This window comes from Prenolepis imparis, unplaced genomic scaffold (assembly GCF_030444845.1).
Source record: "Prenolepis imparis isolate NDT839.2.m4 unplaced genomic scaffold, iyPreImpa1.0 SCAF_2, whole genome shotgun sequence".
NCBI classification, from domain to species: Eukaryota; Metazoa; Arthropoda; class Insecta; order Hymenoptera; family Formicidae; genus Prenolepis; species Prenolepis imparis.
In genome coordinates, this window is record NW_028141160.1 from 939,292 (window position 1) to 961,416 (window position 22,125).

The window sequence follows — 22,125 nt, forward strand, 5'->3', positions numbered from 1 at the left end:
ATTACAATAATACATTTTCATTTGCGTCATTTAATGTAAACTTAGCAGATTTTAGTGCGCAAAGACGTGGACCTTATTGTTTTAAAATTCAAGGACAAATTTATTATCAAATTAATACTGCGTTATATCCCTTATCTAACGAAATGCCAAGTTATGGTCAACTTTTTATCGTGGATAATAATGAAGCAACAGAATGTCGATTACATCGAAATTCGAATCTTGATAAAGAAATTTTACATATAATAGATAATATAATGCGTACGAATAATGTTTTTGCACAATCTTACCGAATGATGCATGAAGAAATTGAACAAATCACTGAAAATAATAGTACACGTGAATTACAATTGGGATTTTTGACAAAAAAAGGCATTGATCGTGGCCGATACAATGTGCAAAGAGTAAATGAAGTTGCAGCTGTTTTTTCTACTACAGCAGATGGTGAAATTCCGGAAACTTATGTAACAATATATAACAAAAATAAGAAAACGTTACAACAAGTCAGTACAATGAATCCAAATGTAGAACCATGGATTTATCCATTATTCTATCCATATGGTAATCAAGGATGGCATGATAATTTACAACGTAAGAATTGTAATAAACGAGTAAGTAGAGCTGCATATGTAAAATATCGCATAGCTATACGTGATAATTTTAATATTTTCATTATGGGAAGACGATTATTTCAACAATGGCTTGTAGATAGTTATATAAAAATTGAAAAGGATCGAATTAATTATTGTAAGCAGAATCAAAAACAATTACGAACTGACAATGAGACTTATCAAGGATTAATTGATTATTTAGCAAACACCGCCAATAATAATAATGCTCATATTGGAAAAATGATTATACTTCCATCGACATTTGTAGGTTCACCGCACAATATGTTGCAACATTATCAAGATGCGATGGCTATTGTTCGGAAATATGGAAAACCAGATATCTTTGTTACTATGACTTGTAATCCAAATTAGCGCGAAATTAATGAAAATTTACTTCTAAATCAACAATCTGCAGATAGGCCAGATATATGTGCTCGGGTATTTAATATAAAAAAAGATTATTTAATCGATATTATTGTTAGACAAAAAATTTTTGGTGAAGTTCTGGCATATGTTTATGTAATAGAATTTCAAAAACGTGGATTACCACATATACATTTGTTGATTACTTTAAAACAGAATTATAAAATATCAAATTCTGAAATAGTTGATAAATTTATTTCTGCAGAAATTCCTGATTCTAATGAAAATAAAAGTTTACATGATATTGTAATGAAACATATGATTCATGGACCATGTGGAGATTGGTGTTTGATAAATAATAAATGCTCGAAACATTTTCCAAAACCGTTTCGATCTGAAACGATTATGGATGAAGATGGTTATCCGCAATATCGTCGAAGAAATAATGGATTGCTGTACGAAAGACCTGGACGATACGTTGTTGATAATCGATATGTTGTTCCATTTAATCCAACGCTCTTAATTTTATTCAATAGTCATATTAATGTTGAAATAGTTTCGAGTATACGATTTGTAAAATATTTATATAAATATATTTATAAAGGTCATGATTCTGCATCCGTAGTTATTGGAAAAAATGTAGATAAAACTATAAATCATGATGAAATTCAAGATTTTATTGAAGCTCGGTATGTTGGACCCGTGGAAGCATGTTGGCGTATTTTAAGTAAACCTTTGCAAGAAAAAAGTCACGCTATATTTCGTTTACCAGTTCATTTACCAAATGAACATAATGTAATAATCGATGATAATATTAATAATGATGCGATAAGATCAGTTATAGAACGAGTAACAATGTTGTTAGATTTTTTTGAATTAAATGCTCGAGATGAAGAAGCAAAACAATATTTATACAGTGATATTCCATCTCATTATGTATTTAAAAAAATAAAAATTAATGGCAGAATTATTAATCGCTGGGAGAAACGTCAAAGATACTTTAATTGTATTGGTCGTATGTATACCGTCAACCCGTCTCAGATAGAATTGTTTCATTTACGTATACTTTTACTACATGTTAAAGGAGCTACAAGTTTTCAAGAATTAAGAACAGTTAATAACGAAATACATCAAACTTTCACTGCCGCATGTTTAGCATTAGGACTCATAGAAGATGATGATGAATGGTATCGTGCAATGAATGAAGCAAAAGTTTGGATGATGCCAAGACGACTTCGAAATTTATTCGTACGAATTTTAATTCATTGTCAACCAGTTCATCCGAAAAAATTATGGGATGAGTTTAAAAAAGATATGTCAGAAGATTATATAAGACGATTTGGAACTATAATAGGAATAAAAAAAGTTTATAATCATATTATTAATTTACTTCAAAAAGAAGGATCAAATATTGCTAATTTTCCTGAAATGGAACAAGAAATAGAAGAACAAGAAATAAATAATGAAGAACAGATTGAAGAAGATACATTGATAGGTATGCGACAATATAAACAATTAAATACAGAACAAAAAGAAATTGTTGATACTATTTTAATAACAACAACAAATAATAATAGTGATAAATGTTTTTATATTTATGGTCCAGGTGGGTCTGGTAAAACTTTCATTTATACAACCTTGTATTATCTACTTAAAAGTAGAGGAAAAATAGTTACTACGATGGCATTTACCGGTATTGCTGCAACATTACTTCCAAATGGAAATACAATACACAAAGTTTTTGGGTTACCTGTACCTCTTTTCGCCGATTCTACATCGAACATTAAAGTTCAATCTAAAGAAGCTAAAAATTTAAAACTTGTAGATGTTTTCATTATAGACGAAGCCCCTATGGCACCACGTTATGTATTAGAAATAATGGATCGAACATTACGTGATATAATGCAAAATGATTTATATTTTGGTGGTAAAATTGTTCTTCTTGGTGGAGATTTTAGACAATTATTACCTGTAAAAGAAAAAGCAACGCGTTATGAAATTATAAATTTATCGATAAAATTTAGTATTCTTTGGAAGCAATTTAAGATATTTTCATTAACACAAAATATGAGAACTTTACCACAGGAAAAAGAATTTGCACAATTTTTAATAAATTTAGATAATGGTTCTTTAAATGATCATTCAGAAAATATTTATATTCCAGAAAAATGTATAGCAAATGCAAATTCGAACATAGTTAAAGACATGTATGAAGACATTATAAAACGTAAACAATATCAAATTATGGCTAATTACGTTATATTATCTGCAAGAAATGTCGATGTTGAAAAAATAAACAAAAAAGTAGTAAATTTGTTGGATGAAACGACGGAAAGAGTTTATACAAGTATAGATACTCTTGAAACAACTGGCGATAATCAAGATATATATGAACCAATTCCGATAGAATATCTCAACTCTTTAAATCCAACGTGTCTTCCACCATATAAATTACGTTTAAGAAAATACACTGTTGTCATGCTTATTAGAAATCTTAGTATCAATGAAGGTTTATGTAATGGTACAAGATTATTAATTTTAGATTTAGATAATAATTTACTACGTTGTGAAATTTTAACAGGTAATAAAATTGGAGAAATTGTTTTTCTTAATCGTATCACTTTGTATTGCGAAAATATATATCCATTTACATTCAGAAGAAGACAATTTCCAGTAAAATTGGCATTTGCTATGACCATAAATAAATCACAAGGACAGACTTTCGATAAAATTGCAATAGATCTTCGAAAAGATATTTTCAGTCATGGACAACTGTATGTCGCATTTTCACGAGTTCGTTCTTGGGATTCGTTGAAAGTTTATTTAAAAGATGATAATGCGACCAAAAAGTAAAAAATTATATTTATAAAGAAATACTTGATTAATGAAACAGAACAAATAAATATGACATATGATTATGTTATAATAATAATAAAAAATGATAAAATAAATTAATTAGTTAAAATTAAATAAATAATTTCAATTTTAATTTTTTAAATTAAAGAATAATATTTATGCCATTTTATTAAATTTTCAAATTATTATAAAAAGTACACATATAATATATTAAAGAATTTTAATTATAAATAAAGAATTTTATTTTAATTATTAACATACATTAGAAAAACATTAATTGTACTAAACTAAGTTACATATATTATCTATTTTTTCTCAGTAAAAATTTCGAGATACCAATAATTTTCGAGTTATAATTGATTAAAAATAAAGGTTTTTTCACAATTTAAATCTTATGAAAATAAACTATTAACAAAATCACATTTTTTAATTAATTTCAAGTAGAGTTTACTTTAATAAAATTTTTATTTAAAGCTTATTGTTAGTTGCAAAGATACATGATGACAAAAAATGATAACTTTTCTCGATATTTTTGATAAAATTGTATTTATATTGATATAAGTGATTGCTTAATAATTAAATTTTATATTAGAAAATTAGTATATTACTTAGATTTAAGTAATGATCGAGGAAAGCGCGCGCGTTAGCGCGCACTGCGAGCTAGTCTATAATGAAAAAAGTCATGATACGCATGAAGTGTGTGTTTTGTATCGCTTGTATTGTTGCCGCTTTTCCGCGTGTCTGATTAACGGTCGATTCGAGGCGATCGAGATCCCGGATCGCGGTTATGGTGACTGACAGTTCGTATCGTGTCAGTTTAACAGTGATAAAGGTTAAATGTTGCGGTAGAAGATATTGCGTGAGATCGCGGTGTTAGTATCTCGTTATCGCGAATGATTATTTTGTGAAACATCTATGCGATGTTCGGCGAATATTAATATATTTTTAAATGTCGCGGGGTATCAGTATGTCAGCTCGTGTCAGTACGAGAGCTTGTATTGTGTCGCGCAAGATTAGTGGAAAAGAATTTATAAAAGAAAGCAAATTTAAAAATAGGAAGCAATGACGAAAAAAAAAAGTATTTTATATTGCGTGTAATATATTAATATACTATTAATGTGTCCATATGTCGTTTATGTATCGCATGTTTAATATAGTAAGTGCGTAAAAAGAAAATATTCATCTCTTTAGGTAATCAATGGGAATATGTATGAGCTCTCGAAATCTGCTGGTTGGAAATAAAAATTTTTACACATGCTGTTCATAGATAAGACGAAAAAGAGAGAGAAAGAGAAAATGAGAAAAAGAAGAAGAAAAAGAAGAAAAAGAAGGGAAAAAAAAGGGAAAAAAAGAAGGAGAGATTAATAAAGCAAAGTATATATCATAAGTAAAAAATTTGATGGTATTCAACCATGCCTAAAAATAATTTAAAATTAATCCCATCTTGTTTAATTAATATTCACCCTTAATTAGCTGAAAATAATGATAATTGTTTTAGAATGAATATGATATAACTTGAATAACGAAATAATCCTGCTGGAGTTAAATTTTTGATGTAGATGTACTCAGATATGTCCAAAGATGAAATCAATTATCATACTTAATTAACTAATTAAGTGAGAATATTAATTAAGCGGGATGGGATTGATTTAAAATTATTTTTAGGCGTGGTTGGGTCATGTCAAATCGCATTAGGAATTAAAATTAATCAATCGTAAAAAAAATATTTTTATTTCTATATAAATCGATAGATCGATAGGTATATTATAAAATTTAAATAGAGAAATTTTGCTCTTAATAAATATTCACTCTTAATTATTTTATAAATTATGATAATTAATTTGGGATGAATTTGATCAATTTTATCTCATTTTTGTGCATGTTTAAGTGCATTTTTATCAAAAATTTAACTCCTGCTTGATTATTTTGTTATTCAAGTATTATTATATGATACGCTTATCGATCTATCGTCCTATATAGAAATAAAAACATTTTTTTAACGATGGATCAATTTTAACACTTAATGCGACTTAATAGTATCCAACCATGCCCAAAATAATTTTTAAAAAATCCCATCTCGCTTAATTAATATTCATCCTTAATAAGCTGATTAATTATAATAATTGATTTGGGATGAATCTGACCAATTTAACTTCATCTATGTGTACGTTTAAGTGCATTTTTACAAAAATTTAACTCCATCTTGATTATTTCGTTATGCAAGTTATATCAGATTCATCTTAAAACAATCATTATAATTTTCAGTTAATTAAGGGTGAATAATAATAAAGCGAGATGGGATTAATTTAAAATTATTTTTTGGCATGGTTAAATAATACCAAATTGCATTAGGTGTTAAAATTGATCCATCGTCAAAAAGAAATGTTTTGATTTTCACATACGACGATAGATCGATATGCCTATCATATAAATTGAATAACGAAATAATCAAGCCGGAGTTAAATTTTTGATAAAAACACACTCAACATGCACAAAGATAAAATTAAATTGATCAGATTTATCCCCAAGAAATCATCATAATTAATCAGCTAATTATGGTTCAATATTAATTAAGCGAGAAATTTCTTTATTAAAATTATATGATATAGATATTAATTAACCGAGATGGGATTAATTTAAAATTATTTTTAGGCATTGTTGGATACTATCAAATCGCATTAGGTATTAAAATTAATCAATCGTCAAAGAAAATATTTTCATTTCTATATAAATCAATAGATCGGTAGATATATCATAAAATTTAAATAGAAATTTTTGGCTTTTAGATAAATATTCACCCTTAATTATCTTATAAATTTTGATAATTAATTTAGGATAGATCTGATCAATTTCACCTAATTTTTATGTTTGAGTGCATGTTTGAGTGCATTCTTATGAAAAATTCAACTCCGGGTTGATTATTTCGTTATTGAAGTATTATTGTATGATACACCTATCGATCTATCGTCCTATGTAGAAATAAAAACATTTCTTTTGACGATGGATCAATTTTAACACTTAATGCGATTTGTTAGTATTCAACCATGCCCAAAAATAATTAAAAAGAAACCCATTTCGCTTAACTAATATTCACTCTTAATTAGCTGCTTAATTATGATAATTGACTTGGGATGAATCTGATCAATTTAATTTCATCTATGTGAAGCTTTGAGTGCATTTTTACAAAAATTTTTAACTCCATTTTGATTATTTCGTTATACAAGTTATATCAGATTTATCTTACTTAGAGCAATTATTATAATTTTCAGTTAATTAAGGGTGAATATTAATTAAGTGAGATGGGATTGATTTAAAATTATTTTTAGGCATGGTTAAATAATATCAAATCGCATTAGGTGTTAAAATTGATCCATCGTCAAAAAGAAATGTTTTTATTTTCATATACGACGAGATGGATCGATATGCCTATCATATAAATTGGATAACGAAATAATCAAGCTGAAGTTAAATTTTTGATGAACATGCACTCAAACAAGTTCAGAGATAAAGTTAAATTGATTAGATTGAATCCAAATCAATTATCATAAGTAACCAAAAAATTAAGGTTGAATATTAATTAAGCGAGATGGGATTGATTTAAAATTATTTTTTAGCATGGTTGGACACTAAAATAAAATCGCATTAGATGTTAAAATTGATCCACATCCTTAAAAAAATGTTTGTATTTCTATATAGGACCATAGATCGATAGGCATATCATACAACTTGAATAACGAAATAATTAAGCTGGAGTTAAATTCTTGATAAAAATGCACTCAAACATGCACAAAGATGAAGTTTAATTTATCAGAAACATCTCAAATCAATTATTATAATTAACTATCTTATTAAAGGTGAATAATAATTAAGCGAGAAGTTTCTCTATTTAAATTATTTGATATGCCTATCGAATTATCGATTTATATAGAAATAAAATAATTTTTTTGGCGATGGATTAATTTTAAAACATAATGCAATTTGACATGACCCGACTACGCCTCAAAATTATTTTAAATAAATCCCATTCCGCATAATTAATATCCTCACTTAATTTGTCAATTAAATATGATAATTGATATGGGATAAATCTAATCTAAATAACTTCATCTTTGGACATGTCGGAGTGCATCTTCATCAAAATTTACGTTTTAGCTTAATTATTACTTTATTAAAATTATATGATATGCCTAGAGATATATCGATTTTTGTATTAATAAAAACATTTCTATTTGACGATGGATCAATTTGAGATTTAAAACGAATATGATTTATTAAACTCCATCTTTGTGCGTGTGTGTGTGTGTGTGTGTTTGAGTGCATTTTTAGTAAAAATTCAACTCCAGCTTGATTATTTCGTTATTCAAGTTATATCAGATTCATTCTAAAACAATTATCAAAGATTTCAGCTAATAAAGGAAGAATATTTTAATAATAACATTTCTTTCTAACGATGGATTTATTTTAACACCTAATGTGATTTGATTGTATTTGAACATGCCAAAAATAGTTTAAAATCAATCACATCTCGATTAATTAATATCTATATCATATAATTTAAATAGAGAAATATATAACTTAATTAATATTCAACCTTAATTAGCAGATTAATCATGATAATTAATTAGGCATAATTTGACCGATTTAACTTCATCTATGTGCACGTTTGAGTGCATTTTTACAAAAATTTAACTTTATCTTGATTATGTCGTTATTTAAGTTATATTCGGATTCATCTTAAAACAATTATTATAATGAATGTATGGACGTAAATGATGTAATGATGATGTAAAAAATAAGTGGAAAAAAAGTGGAATTAAAGTGGAATTAATAATTTTATTAGCTGTTTGCCGAATCCTCCGTTTTTGATATTGCAACTCGGAATCGTCGACGGCACGCTTTCTATCTGTCAAGTACCCACATGCTCGAAAATCGTGAGTATACATCACGTGGATGTGCCAGTTCCGGAACACAGAATTGTGTCTTCGTCTTGGACGTCGGAAGGAAATCTATTTATCTCGGACGAATTCGGTAACGTATGGCTCATGGCGGTAGATGCTAACAAACTGTACTCGGTGGTAAAATCAAAAACACCCGAATCACAGAAGAACAGACCGATCATCATCGCTCATAGAACTGGCGTAATAGTTGTAAATACTGATAGTGAAATTATAATGCGTATTGATTTGTTAAATTCTCATTTAGTATAAATAGAGAATTAACAATAATGCTCTTTTTACTTTTAAAAAAGATTGAAACATTTACAAAAATTTGTTTTGCACAAAGGGATATCAATTTTAATTCATATCTCTTTTTTTTATAAAAGTATAATATTATTATTGTATTTGTAATTATTATAACATAATTATATTATATTATTATTTACGTTTTATTTACGTTTTTGTTATAGGCAATAGAAAGAGATAGAAAGAAGAAAAGAAATAAAAGGAAAAAAGATGAAGAAAAAATAAAGGAAGATTTAAAATCAGAAAAGGCGAAATATAGAAAAAAGAAAAGGAAGAGAGAGAGAGAGAGAGAGAGAGAGAGAGAGAGTGAAAAAAAGGAATAGATAACATATCTGAGTCCATCTTCATAAAAAATTAAGTTCCAGCTTGATTATTTCGTTAAGTTTTATGATAAGCTTATTATCGATCTATCATTTTATATAGAAATATAAACATTTCTTAGTAACGATGGATTAATTTTAAGATGTAATGCTATTTGATAGAACCCTACCAATCTCAAAAATAATTTTAAATCAATCCCATCTCGTTTAATTAATATTCACTTTTAATTAGCTGATTAATTATTATAATTGATTTTGAATAAATCTGATCAATTTAAATTTATCTTTGTGGATGTTTAAATGCATTTTCATTAATAATTAAACTCCAGCTTGATTATTTTGTTATTCAAGTTATATCATATTTATCCTGAAACAATTATTATAATCTTCAGCTAATTAAGGGTAAATTTTAATTAAGCAAGATGGGATTGATTTTAAATTATGTTTGGGCATGGATATTATCAAATCGCATTAGGTCTTATAATTGATCCACCGTTAAAACAAGTGTTTTCATTTTTATATAGAACGATAAATCGATAGGCATCATATAACTTGAATAACGAAATAATCACGCCGGAGTTAAATTTTTGATGAAAATGCACTCAAACAAGCACAAAGATAAAGTTAAGTTGATTAGATTGAATTCAAATCAATTATCATAATTAACCAAAAAATTAAGGGTGAATACTAATTAAGCGATAAGTTTTTCCATTAAAATTATGTGATATAGATATTGATTAAACAAGGGATTGATTTGAACTTATTTTTGGGTGTAGTTGAGTCATGTCAAATCGCACTATGTTTCAATTATAATTAATCCATCGTCAAAAAAAGGTTTTTATTTTTATATAAATTAATAAATCGATAGGCATATCATATAATTTAAATAGAGAAACTTCTCGCATAATTAGAAATTCACCCTTAGTTAGCTGATTAATTATGATAATTAATTCGGGAAGATAATAATAATTGTTTTTATATTGATGGTCCAGGTGGATCAGGTAAAACATTTATATACACAACTATCTATCATTTAGCTAGAAGTAGAAATAAATGCGTGTGTACAATGGCTTTTACGGGTATTGCAGCGACATTATTACCTAATGGAAAAACAGTTCATAAGATATTTGGATTATCAGTTCCATTATTTGCTGATTCATCATCTGTTATTAAAATACAGTCAAAAGAAGGTCAATATTTGAAGGAAACTGATATTTATATTTGGGATGAAGCACCAATGGCACCACGATATGCTTTAGAAATTATGGATAGAACATTGCGTGATATTATGAATAATGATTTTCCCTTTGGCGGAAAAATTGTTTTATTAGGTGGTGATTTCAGACAACTTTTGCCTATTAAATTACATGCTACTCGAAGTGAAATTGTGAATCTTTCTATTAAATTTAGTTCTACTTGGAAACATTTCGTAAAATTTTCTTTAACACAAAATATGCAAGTTTTCCCAGAAGAAATTGAATTTGCAAAGTTTTTATTGGATATGGGAGATGGCATATTAAATGATTTCAATGATAATATACAAATTCCTGAATGTTGTGTAGCGCCTATTAATGTTGATATTGTGGAAGATATATATGGTGATTTAATACGTAAAAAGAATTTTGGCAAAGTAGCTAAATGTGTGATACTTTCTGCAAGAAATGTAGATGTAGATGAAATCAATAAAAAAGTTGTTGAACTATTAGATAAAGCTAATGAACGAATTTATACAAGTGTAGACAGTACTGTAAATGATGACAATGGTGACATTGGTGAAGCTTTGTTACCAGAATATTTAAATAGTTTATCTCCATCATCTCTTCCTCCTCATGCATTGCGTTTAAGATCAAATTGTATCATTATGTTGATTAGAAATCTTAGTATCAATGAAGGGCTTCGCAATGGAACAAGATTAATGGTTATAGAGCTTAGATATCATTTATTAAAATGTAAGATTTTAACAGGTGACAAAGCACAAGATATTGTATTTTTGAATCGTATAACATTATATTGTGAAAATATATACCCTTTTACTTTTTTAAGAAGACAATTTCCAATAAAATTAGCTTTTGCTATGACAATTAATAAATCACAAGGACAAACGTTTGATAGAATCGGTATAGATCTTCGTAAAGATATTTTTAATTATAGGCAACTTTATGTTGCTGTTTCACGAGTTCGTTCGTGGCAATCATTAAGAGTTTATCTTGGTATAATCAAAGAAATGATATGTAAAAAATTATGTATATAAAGAAATATATATGTAACTTCTGCTTTTTAAATAAATCTGATAAATTTATTAAAGAATAATTTATGTTGAAATGTTAGTAAAAATAATTTAATTTAATTTAAGAAATAAATATCTTTTATTAATATATAAAAGATTGTATCAATACTTGTTATGTAATATTAAAATTATGAGAAATTTAAAGGCCCTTGAATATCAAATATAGGAATATGTAATATATACTGGCTATATAAGGCCGAACGCGGATGTCGGTGCGTCGATTCCAACGAGAATTAATTTTTTCGTTGGAATTAAATAATTATGCACGAGGCACGAATTTTGCTTGGTATTTTTGCCAAGACGTTCTTAAATTTAGGAATAAATCTCAATTCGAGATTTTAATTCCTATGTTCCCCTCTGACCCCCCTACAGAAATTTATTCCCGATTCAGCGACTTTCGGATCTATATTTTTCTCGTCTAAATTTCTGTAGGGGGATCAGAAGGGAACATAGGAATTAAAATCTCGAATTGAGATTTATTCCTAAATTTAAGAATGTCTTGGCAAAAATACCAAGCAAAATTCGTGCCTCGTACATAATTATTTAATTCCAACGAAAAAATTATTTCTCGTTGGAATCGACGTACCGACATCCGCGTTCGGCCCTATATAGCCAGTATAGTCATAGTCATAGTCATAGTCATATTTATTCGGCTTCCCCTAGAGGTTTGCCTAGAAGCTTTTTAGGGAAGCTCCAAACCCCTTACATCCTCCTCTCTTCCCTTATCATATACAATACTTTCACACAGAATATCATAGCCATTATCCTCATTCTCGTTCTTCCCCGCTCTACCTCCTTCCTTCTCCCATTTCTCCTGTTCCTCTCTTTTCACCTCCAGCCTGTCCTTGCCTTGTCTTGTCTCCTCTCCTGCGTCCCTTCCTTTCCCTCCTTCCATTGCATCTCTCATCTAAACAGAAACTTCTTCGGACAAACACACACATAAATACATCATTCCCCTGTATCCTAGCCTTAGGCGACCTTACAATCATTCTACTCCACCCTTCCCTACCCCCCTTTCCCGTCTTCCTTCCCTTTTCCTCCTTCATTTTCCCATGCCCTCCTATCCCTTAAAATCTCCCCCTTTCACCTCTTCGCCCTTTTAACCTTCTGCTTCCGCTGATTCCGCTCTTACGCCTCTACTTCCGTTTTGTCCTCTCCGTGTCCCGTTTCCTTCCCTTCCTTCTCACATTTTCCTCTTTCCTCCCTTTTGTACCAGCCTCCCCTTCCATTATCCCATACCACACATCTTCCTTTTGCCCTCTCCTTTCTTACCTTTTCCACTATCCTCCACCTTTCCCTCCTCTCCCCCATCGTTAACTCTTCATCTATCTCTAATCCCCATTTTCTTCTAATTTCCCACCCTTTCTCTATCCACTCTTTTTTTTCCTCCTCTTCCCCCGTCACCACTATCAATACCCAAGAACCTACTTCCCCTTCTCTTTCCTTCACCCCCTTTATCTCAAACTCCCTACCTAACACTCTATCCACTTTCCCCCCATAAACTTTTTCTTTTCTAACCTCCCATCTCCCTCTATCTCTTATCCTTCCTTTTCTAACCTTCCTACCTCTTCATCATTTTCCCCTGTCTTGTCTCCTCTCCTGCGTCCCTTCCTTTTCCTCCTTCCATTGCATCTCTCATCTAAACAGAAACTTCTTCGGACAAACACACACATAAATACATCATTCCCCTGTATCCTGGCCTTAGGCGACCATTCTACTTCACCCTTACCTACCCCCCTTTCCAGTCTTCCTTCCCTTTTCCCCCTTCATTTTCCCATGCCCTCTTACCCTTAAAACCTCCCCCCTTTCTCCTCTTCACTCTTTTAACCTTCTGCTTCCTCCGATTCCGCTCTTACGCCTCTACCTCCGTTTTGTCCTCTCTCTCTCCCCTCTTCCCTCCGATGCACTGCTTCATCCCTGTCATCTTCCGTCCGCTCTCTTCCAATTCTTCCTCTGTCTTCTTCTTCTCTCCCCCCTCTTCCGTTCTCTTCTCACATTTCTCTTCTTTTATCCGTTCTCCTCTTACCGCTTCCCTCCACCTCCTGTCTTCTCCGCTCTCCGACTCATTCTTTTTACACTCCTTCCTCTCTTTCTTTCTTTCCTCTTCCAATCTCTCCTCCCCTTCCACGTTCTTCCTCCATAACCTCTCCATCATCTCCAGTCTCTCTAGCCATTTCTCCACTCTTCTTCTCCTCTCCTCCTCCTCAGTCTCTCTCTCCGACTTCCTCTCCATCACCTTCAGCATCTTTTCCATTATCACTCTCATCTCCTTTATCTCTCTCACTCCCTCTTTCATCCATTCCATCTTCCGACTTTCTCTCTCTCCAACACCGTATCCTCTCTTCTACCGTCTCCTAACTTTTCTTCAGATCTCTTCCTCTTTTCCACTTCCGGCTCTATCAGCGTCCTTTCTTCTTAATCTCCATTATCTCTCACTTTCCACCTGCTCTCTAACCTTCTTCCACTCTTCCAAAACATTTGTCAGCTGGATCACTATCGACCCTGCACGTGTCGATCATACCGGTGGCGCCCTCTTTCCACTTCCACTCCTGTATCCACCTTCCTTCGCCGTCGCCATCTGAACCGCTCGACCAGCTTGTGAGATATAATAATAATAATAATAATCAGACAACACTAAGGAGAACGATAATACCGATTACCTCAACAACAGGAGATTCTAAGGGCTAGTCTACAATAGAGTCGTAAGGTCGTAAACGTAAGAAATTGACCAATCACAGTTGAATTCGAGGAGAATAATCGACTGTGATTGGTCAATTTCTTACGTTTACGACCTTACGACTCTATTGTAGACTAGGCTTAAGTCACATTATGTAATTTATAAGTTAAAGTCAGTCCCATGAAGAATAGAGATAAGGAGGCCGAACTAGCATTGAGGAATTATCGAAATGTGCGACCAAATGTCGAGCCTAATTGTAGTTTATTAATGCTCCGCAAGGTTGCGCTTTTGCCTCACGGGACTCACACGTACACGGTGGACTTTTGTGTTAGTCATTCTCTATCCTTCTTGCTCTACATCCTGCAATCTCTCCTCTCTCTCAAACTAACGAGCATCTTGTGATTGCAATGCCATCTATAGGTACCTATAGGTACTACTATCGGGCCTCGGTTTTGGTCGCACATCCCAAACACATAGTTCGGCCTCCTTATCTCTATTCTTCATGGTCAGTCCCTAATACGAAGAGAATTCATATATGTACGTTCTACAATAGAATTTCCAATTTAGCATAAGATACTATGTAATACCGAGTCCAAGGACTAGATGGCTCTTGTTGCCAACGTCCACTATCTTGAATGTATATGATCAATAAAAAAAAAAAACCGCTCGACCCACTCTCTACTTGCCGCAACCTCCGTGGCGCCCTCTCCATCTACCCTTTCTCTCACTTAAGCCTCTCCTTACTGTCCAGCGCCTTCTTTCTCATCTCCTCTGCCACGTCATGTCTCCTCGTCCTTTCTTCCCATTGCTTCATATTATTCCACCTTCCATAAAATCCTTTCTACTTCGTTCTCACGCTCACCATCACCTCACTCAACTCCTCCTGTACTCCTCTATCCGCCTCTTATTTCCTTCTCCTCCATCTCACCCAACAAACCACCTTTTTCACGTTCCAACACGGAGCACTACTTTCCGCCTGTCACTACCTCCGCGGTCATCTTCCTTCTCCTATATAGCCAGTATATATTATATATTCCTATATTAAAATTATGGTTTATTATTTTAATTAATATTATAATTAATATTAATATTATTTATAATTATTATTAATATTATTTATAATTATTATTAATATTATTATTAATAATATTAATAATATAAGGTACATATATTTAAATATATTTTTATATTTATTTATATTTATTTTTATATATATTTACACATTTTATATTTTTTTTATATATTTTTCTTATGGCTTTATATATGAATAAACAAGTCAAAACTAAAAGGTTTTACAAGAATTTTGTTTAGAATTATTATCAAATTTTTTAAGAATTATATTATTAACAAATTATTTTGATTAATAAAAAAGAATAATTTTTTAGAAATATATACTTCTAAGATTAAGGTGAATAATTATACATATGTAAAAAATGCGTTGCATTAATGAAGATAAATAAAAAAATAAGGATAATATATAATTTTTTTTTGTATACAAATCAAATTGCACGAATTAAAGATTATGTAAAAAATATAAAAATAAAAAATTAGTATTTTGTTATGAATAAATGAAGGAATATTGTACCCATATTAAATCTTGAATTTCTTGGTCAGCTTATTGTAATATTTGGTTTTAATTCATTGTATTCTAAATATTATATAAATTATAATATTGTTTTAAAATTGTAATATTGTAATAAAATTGTAATATTGTATTAATTTAAAAAATATATATATATACATATATGCATATATACAAGTTTTTGCTTATTTATTGATTTGGTTATGTGCATAATTTAGCCAATTTAAAATTGTTTTCAAATACTTTTTTTTTTAATACAGAGTAATTTGTGTTATTTGTGAATATGTTGTATTTTAAAAAGTTGGAAAGCGCGAGATTAGAATTGAGAAGACTATGATCGATCTGAGCAAGTAGTAAAAGTGTTTTCATCATCTATCTATTGTTGTTTGAATAAAATTGACACTTGCGTAAAACATACACATAGGCTGCTGAAAATAAAAATAAACTTACTTTCTCGTTTCTACCAAAATTTTTTTACATTCTAATCGAACACATTCGATTGCATTTGAGACTATTGATTAAATTTATTGCTACCTGAATTAGGCAATTTAAATCATGCCACGAACTTGATAGCAACTAAATAACAAAATTCTGTTGTTTTGCATCAGTCTTCTTGACGAAACGGAAGAGAAAAGCCGAAGGAACACTAAATTAAATCAATATATTTAAATTAATAATATTAAAAAAGGTAAATCAGTTATTTATTTATACACACAGATGTACACGTATATGATTGCATATGCACATACATATATCATATCTTTTCAAATTTATGTGCTTTGCAATTATTTCATTCTTTTGCTGTTTCAGTTTTTCACATACTTTTATTTTATTACTTTTTCATTTTTACGCTTTCTAACTTTTTTTATTTTTATTTATTATTATATAATTTCCGCAGTTTCTTACTTCTCCGCTATGATTTTTTGTTTTCTTTTTTGAATCTATCATACTTTTTATTTATAATTATTATTCTTGTTCTTTCATTCTTGTTATTCCGATCTCGTATTTTTTCATGTATTCTTTTATTTTTACTTTTTCCTTTTTTAAATATAAATTTTTATATTTTTTGTTTATATAATTTTTATATTTATTTTTGTTACTTAATACCTACATTAATTTTCCTACATTTTTATAAATTTATTTAATTATTTATGTAATAAATTTTAACGATAATTTAATTTAATTGATAAAATCATATTGAAATAATGTAAAGTTTAAAAATAATAGATACATATATACGATTCTATTATATTCTTACATTTTATAATTGTATATAAATCCAATTTTTAATCTCTACATTTATATTATCTAATATTGATTTTAATATATTTTTTTTCAATGATTTGATATTTTTCAATGATTTGATAATTTATTCATTGGTTTTTATTATTTGTATGGAATAATTATAATAAATTTAATTTTTCTAAAATCAAATAATTTGAGAATAATTAAAATTTTAAAAATATTTAAAAATAATTAAATTTTATGGTATTTAATTTTAATGGTATAATTTTGATATAATTATTTTAAATGTTAATAATTTTTTGAACTTATATAGGAATAATAAATATATTTTAAAAGAAGAGGTCCACACATAAAACAATACAATGTCGGACGATAAGAAATTTTCTGAAGAAATGGATAATGTAGATATATTATCTGAATTCGAACAATTAAATGGCAATGAAGTTTTAACATCTAATGAAGTGTTAGATAACGTACAACTTTTTGATTCGACAATGTGAGTATTCGAAATTAATTTGATTCTTACATATTAAAATTTCTAAATACAAAAGAATTTGTCTGGGGAAATTATAATGACACACAATGTATATAGGTATGTACATACATACATACATATACATATATAATACATACACACAACACACACGCACGCACGCACGCATGCACGCATGCACACACACACACACACACACACACACACACTCACTCACATGTATGTATGTGTGTGTGTGTGTATATATATATATATATATATATATATATGTTGTTACGTCCAGACTCAAGGAAGGAAGAGTCGAAAGGAAGGACGTAACTAAATTTATTTTCGAACGACGGCAGACTATCCGTCTGTTCGACCCGAACGAATGTTTGGGCCCAAATAGGTCAACGACCGCAAGGGTCGCTCTTACTCTATTTATAGGGCCGTTCGCTCGGTGGTCCCTTTTCGGTAAGAGAATTTAATCTCTTTTACGCAGGATGGGACCTTGTGCGATCTTGGTTTACGGGAATGAGTGGGAACGGGCTTGTTAATAAATGAAAATCATTTGTGTTGAAATTTATAAATTTATTCTTAATATAGAGACGAAAGAGATTATATACATAATAATATAATCGACGGACTTAGTTGCTAATGAAAGTGTGAGTGTATGGGTATGGGTCGCGGGTGATACATTAGTACGGTGGTCATCAATCGGGGCAGAGAGGGGAATAAGTTATTGTTTAAATTTTAAGGTCCCGATTGGTAATACAATTATTTTTATCTAACATGAATATCTATGTATACATCGAAAATTTATTAGATATGCTAGTTAGATATGTTAGATGTGCTCCTGAGTCCATCTTTCTAGTGTCTCGCGAGTTAGATGGAGATTGTCGCGCAGTGCCGCAGTAGCCCGAGCCAATTCTCGCCAACCGACGGTTTCGACGGTTTCGCGCTGATTTAGCTGTCGCTCGCGAGGGTCGTTTGCGGAGTTCGTTCACTATGGGAACGAACGAAATAAGGAATAATTGATAAGGGGGATTTATCAAGAATATTTCTCGGAAATTCTTAGATCAAGGGATAATGTAAAATATTTTATATAAATGTTTCCTCATTTATTTCTCTGTTCCTTAAATTAAATAAGGTTGAAGAGAAGAGAGGTGGGAAAAGAACTCACGGATTACTTTACTAAAGCAAAGAATCCTGAGTGATTTTGGGAAAGGGGAAAAATCACGGATTACTTCGCTAACACAAAGAATCCTGAATGATTTTGAGAAAAGGGAAAAATCACGGATTACTTCGCTAACACAAAGAATCCTGAATGATTTTGAGAAAAGGGAAAAATCACGGATTACTTCGCTAACACAAAGAATCCTGAATGATTTTGGAAAAGAGAAAAAATCACGGATTACTTCGTTAACACAAAGAATCCTGAATGATTTTGAGAAAAGGGAAAAATCACGGATTACTTCGCTAACACAAAGAATCCTGAGTGATTTTGGGAAAGGGGAGAAAGAAATTTTCAGAGAAGTAAATGATTGCGCTTAAAATTAGATAATTGAAAGATCCGAGAATTATTCCTTTTAAAATAAAGAAAATAAAAAAAAAATAAAAAAAAATAAAATAAAATAAAATAAAATTAGGAATTTAAGAGGGTCACTTACTACTTATTGAGTGCGTAGGTAGGTGTTAACTATTCCGATTATCCCAGGTGTGAATCTGGCTAAGGACTCCTCCGTGAGGATGGTGTTCCACTCACGGTTGTTCACTCACGAAAATTGTCGTAATCGGTGAGCACTGAGCACACGATGATCTCACAAGTGTCACTGCGAATGCTCACGAGTTCGAGATTCGAACAATTTACGGACTCGAAGGATGGTGGTATAACTTTTCGCGAATGATCCGCGTGCGTAGGTTTGAGAAAAAGATTGAGATTCTCTGAGAGATGTCGCGGGTATATATACCTTCTTGTTCCTCCTTCCCGTTAGTTTGTTAATATTTCCTGACGAATAGGGAATTTTTCAATAACGCCCTTTTAGTCCCGGAGGCGTCTCTTGACTTTAAAAGTTTACCGGGATTGGTCAGGGCTTTTGTTTAGGGCCCTAGGTTTTGATCAATGGAGAATTTGTTGAGGTTTATATTTTTATTATCCTCTCGAGATTATCTCGATGATCTGTCAGGCGGCATTTGTTTGGATTCGGTTATCGTTGTTAGTCTGGTAAAATTTTATTCGTTTTCAAGTGGAAGTTTTCTTCTAAATTTTTATTGATTTTCAAGTGGAGATTTCCTTCTAAAAAGTTTTTATTACTTTTTAAGTAAAATTTTCCTTTAAAAGAAAGATTTTTATTGCTTTTTCAAGCGCGAGTTGTCAACTAGTCAAAGCGAGAATTTCGAACACCGTGAGTTACATCTGGTATGTATCTCTCCTTTTTTTTTTATTTTTACGATTAACCGTCTCCGGTCAGCTGCTTCGCCTGCCAGATCATAGTCTTATTCCCACGCCTGTGATTTCTCAATCATCGCCTTGCGTTCTTTGAAAGAAAAGAATCGCGGAGTCCACAGGACGTAACAATGTGTATACAAGGTGTTTCAGGGTTAACTTAAAATATGAATTTATGATTTCAAAACAAGAAAAAATTTTCTTCTGGAGGTATGCTCGTAAACGCTTTGTTTAAAAGATATTGACATCTAAAGTTACGGGTAAGAATAATGATAAATTTATTGTATGACTGCTAATATAAATTTTCGTAACTGTATATGTAAATATTCACATTATAAAACCAGTACAAAAACATCATGTCGACATATCACTGAGAAAAAACAAAATTTTTAAAATAATTTTAGAAAATTATAATTTTTAATCATAATTTTTTAACAAAATTTATAATTATATTAAAATTTTTATATTTTCTAATAATAAAAAGTAGTTAAAACATATTATTAATTTATTTATTATAATAAATCAACAATGTAGGCTCCCTGCATTGATAAATTACAAATTCAGAAGGAGGCTATATGGAGCCACGCGTAGGGTGTAGGTACGCAAATACTAAAAACAAACTTGTTGGAATAACAAATTTATTAAATCTAAACGTTTCGGTCCTTTCTTTGGACCTTCTTCAGTAAATTTAATACAATAAATTATAATGTGGAATACTGACGCACGCAGCGCAAAAAGCCGTGAGCCCCCCGATCGATACCCCACTAAATAGACAAAGTGAAATAATATGTCATGAGGTACTCAAAAGTGGACTCTAATGAAGAGTATAGTGAGGAATTTCCGACAGGGGGCTCACTCTTACTCACACACTCATCCATCGCACATTCACACGACCGTATGCAGACGCGTCCGACGCACGAGTGAAGAAGATATTCGGTTTGATGCTATTTATAAGGCGCCATACAATGGCTCATAGCCTGTTATCGAAGTCAATGTCAAACACAATGTGTGGAATTTATTTCTCTCCCTCTCTCTCTGTCCCTCTCCTTATCCCTCTACCTCTCCACTCTCTCTCTCTCCCTCTCTCTCCCCCCTCCCTCTCCCTCCCCCTCCGTCTCTCTCCCTCTATCCCTGTCCCCCTTTCCTCTCGCTTCCCCCTCTTCTCTATCTCCTTCTCTCAAACATACAATGTATGGAAATTAATGTTACAACTGATTTATGGCTCTATAAAGGAATTCGATAACAACTAAACGAAGACCGTCTTTCAGGAAATTTGTGGCATATTTGTCACAACAGATATATATGCTTGACTTAGACACTCTGTGTCTTCTTGTCGGTTTAGGCCATTTATCTGGCGCCTGATAAACAGCATCTCTGATACACGTCTCTTTCTTAGAAACGGTTCCTCATCCAAGATCTCAACGTTATCCCAATCAAATTCGTGGTTATTCAGCCTGTGGTCCGTGATCACGGATTTTTGCGCGGTGTTTCTTTTTATGTGATTTCTGTGCTCCCTAATGCGTGTTCTCAACTGTCTGCTGGTCTGACCGACATAAGAGGCATTACAATTTTGACATGAAATTTTGTATACAACGTTATTATGCCAGTCTTTCTGCAGTGTGTCTTTATGCACGCGGATAAACGAGCGTAACTTATTCAAACCTGTGTAGGACATTTTTACATCTAGATCACGGACCACATGGCTAAACCGCTCGGAAAATTTGGGTATGTATGGGACATTAAAATATGCAACGCGGGCCGAATTAGTATCAGGTGTTCTGTTAGCGTCACCTGAATTATTATTTTTATTTCTCGCAAACAAAGTCCTAAGCCTTTCGTGTTTTTGTTTACCAAGTAAGAATAAAGATCGAGTTCTTATGGAATTTATCAAAAGTATAGAATATAGTATCGACAGAGTGGAAGTTGGCGTTCGGCCATTGGTTCGCCAGAGGTTGTCGGCAATTGTTAACAAGTTGGCCAGTTGCAACCCTGAAGAATCTTTGTTTGATAAGGAGCTCTCGGGCGC

At 31.1% G+C, this 22,125-nt stretch overlaps 3 protein-coding genes across 3 annotated transcripts; 2 read left to right on the top strand and 1 right to left on the bottom strand.

The window, feature by feature from the left end:
- The first annotated feature begins 293 nt into the window (after positions 1 to 293).
- Positions 294 to 9,393, top strand: LOC145948325 (uncharacterized). The gene is made up of 9 exons (XM_083058030.1): positions 294 to 588; positions 1,237 to 1,533; positions 1,576 to 1,689; positions 2,056 to 2,466; positions 2,578 to 2,942; positions 3,057 to 3,552; positions 5,135 to 5,201; positions 8,668 to 8,974; positions 9,235 to 9,393. Exons 1-9 carry the CDS (start codon positions 294 to 296, stop codon positions 9,391 to 9,393), a joined length of 2,511 nt encoding a protein of 836 aa, XP_082914156.1.
- A 928-nt stretch (positions 9,394 to 10,321) lies between these two features.
- Positions 10,322 to 12,352, top strand: LOC145948333 (ATP-dependent DNA helicase Pif1-like). The gene is made up of 2 exons (XM_083058039.1): positions 10,322 to 11,566; positions 12,341 to 12,352. Exons 1-2 carry the CDS (start codon positions 10,457 to 10,459, stop codon positions 12,350 to 12,352), a joined length of 1,122 nt encoding a protein of 373 aa, XP_082914165.1. The 5' UTR covers positions 10,322 to 10,456.
- LOC145949074 (uncharacterized) lies at positions 12,239 to 15,444 on the bottom strand. The gene is made up of 2 exons (XM_083058781.1): positions 14,942 to 15,444; positions 12,239 to 14,272 (listed from the first exon to the last, which is right to left on the bottom strand). The coding sequence occupies exon 2, from the start codon at positions 13,980 to 13,982 to the stop codon at positions 13,530 to 13,532; it is 453 nt and encodes a 150-aa protein (XP_082914907.1). The 5' UTR covers positions 13,983 to 14,272; positions 14,942 to 15,444; the 3' UTR covers positions 12,239 to 13,529.
- Between the last annotated feature and the right edge of the window lie 6,681 nt (positions 15,445 to 22,125).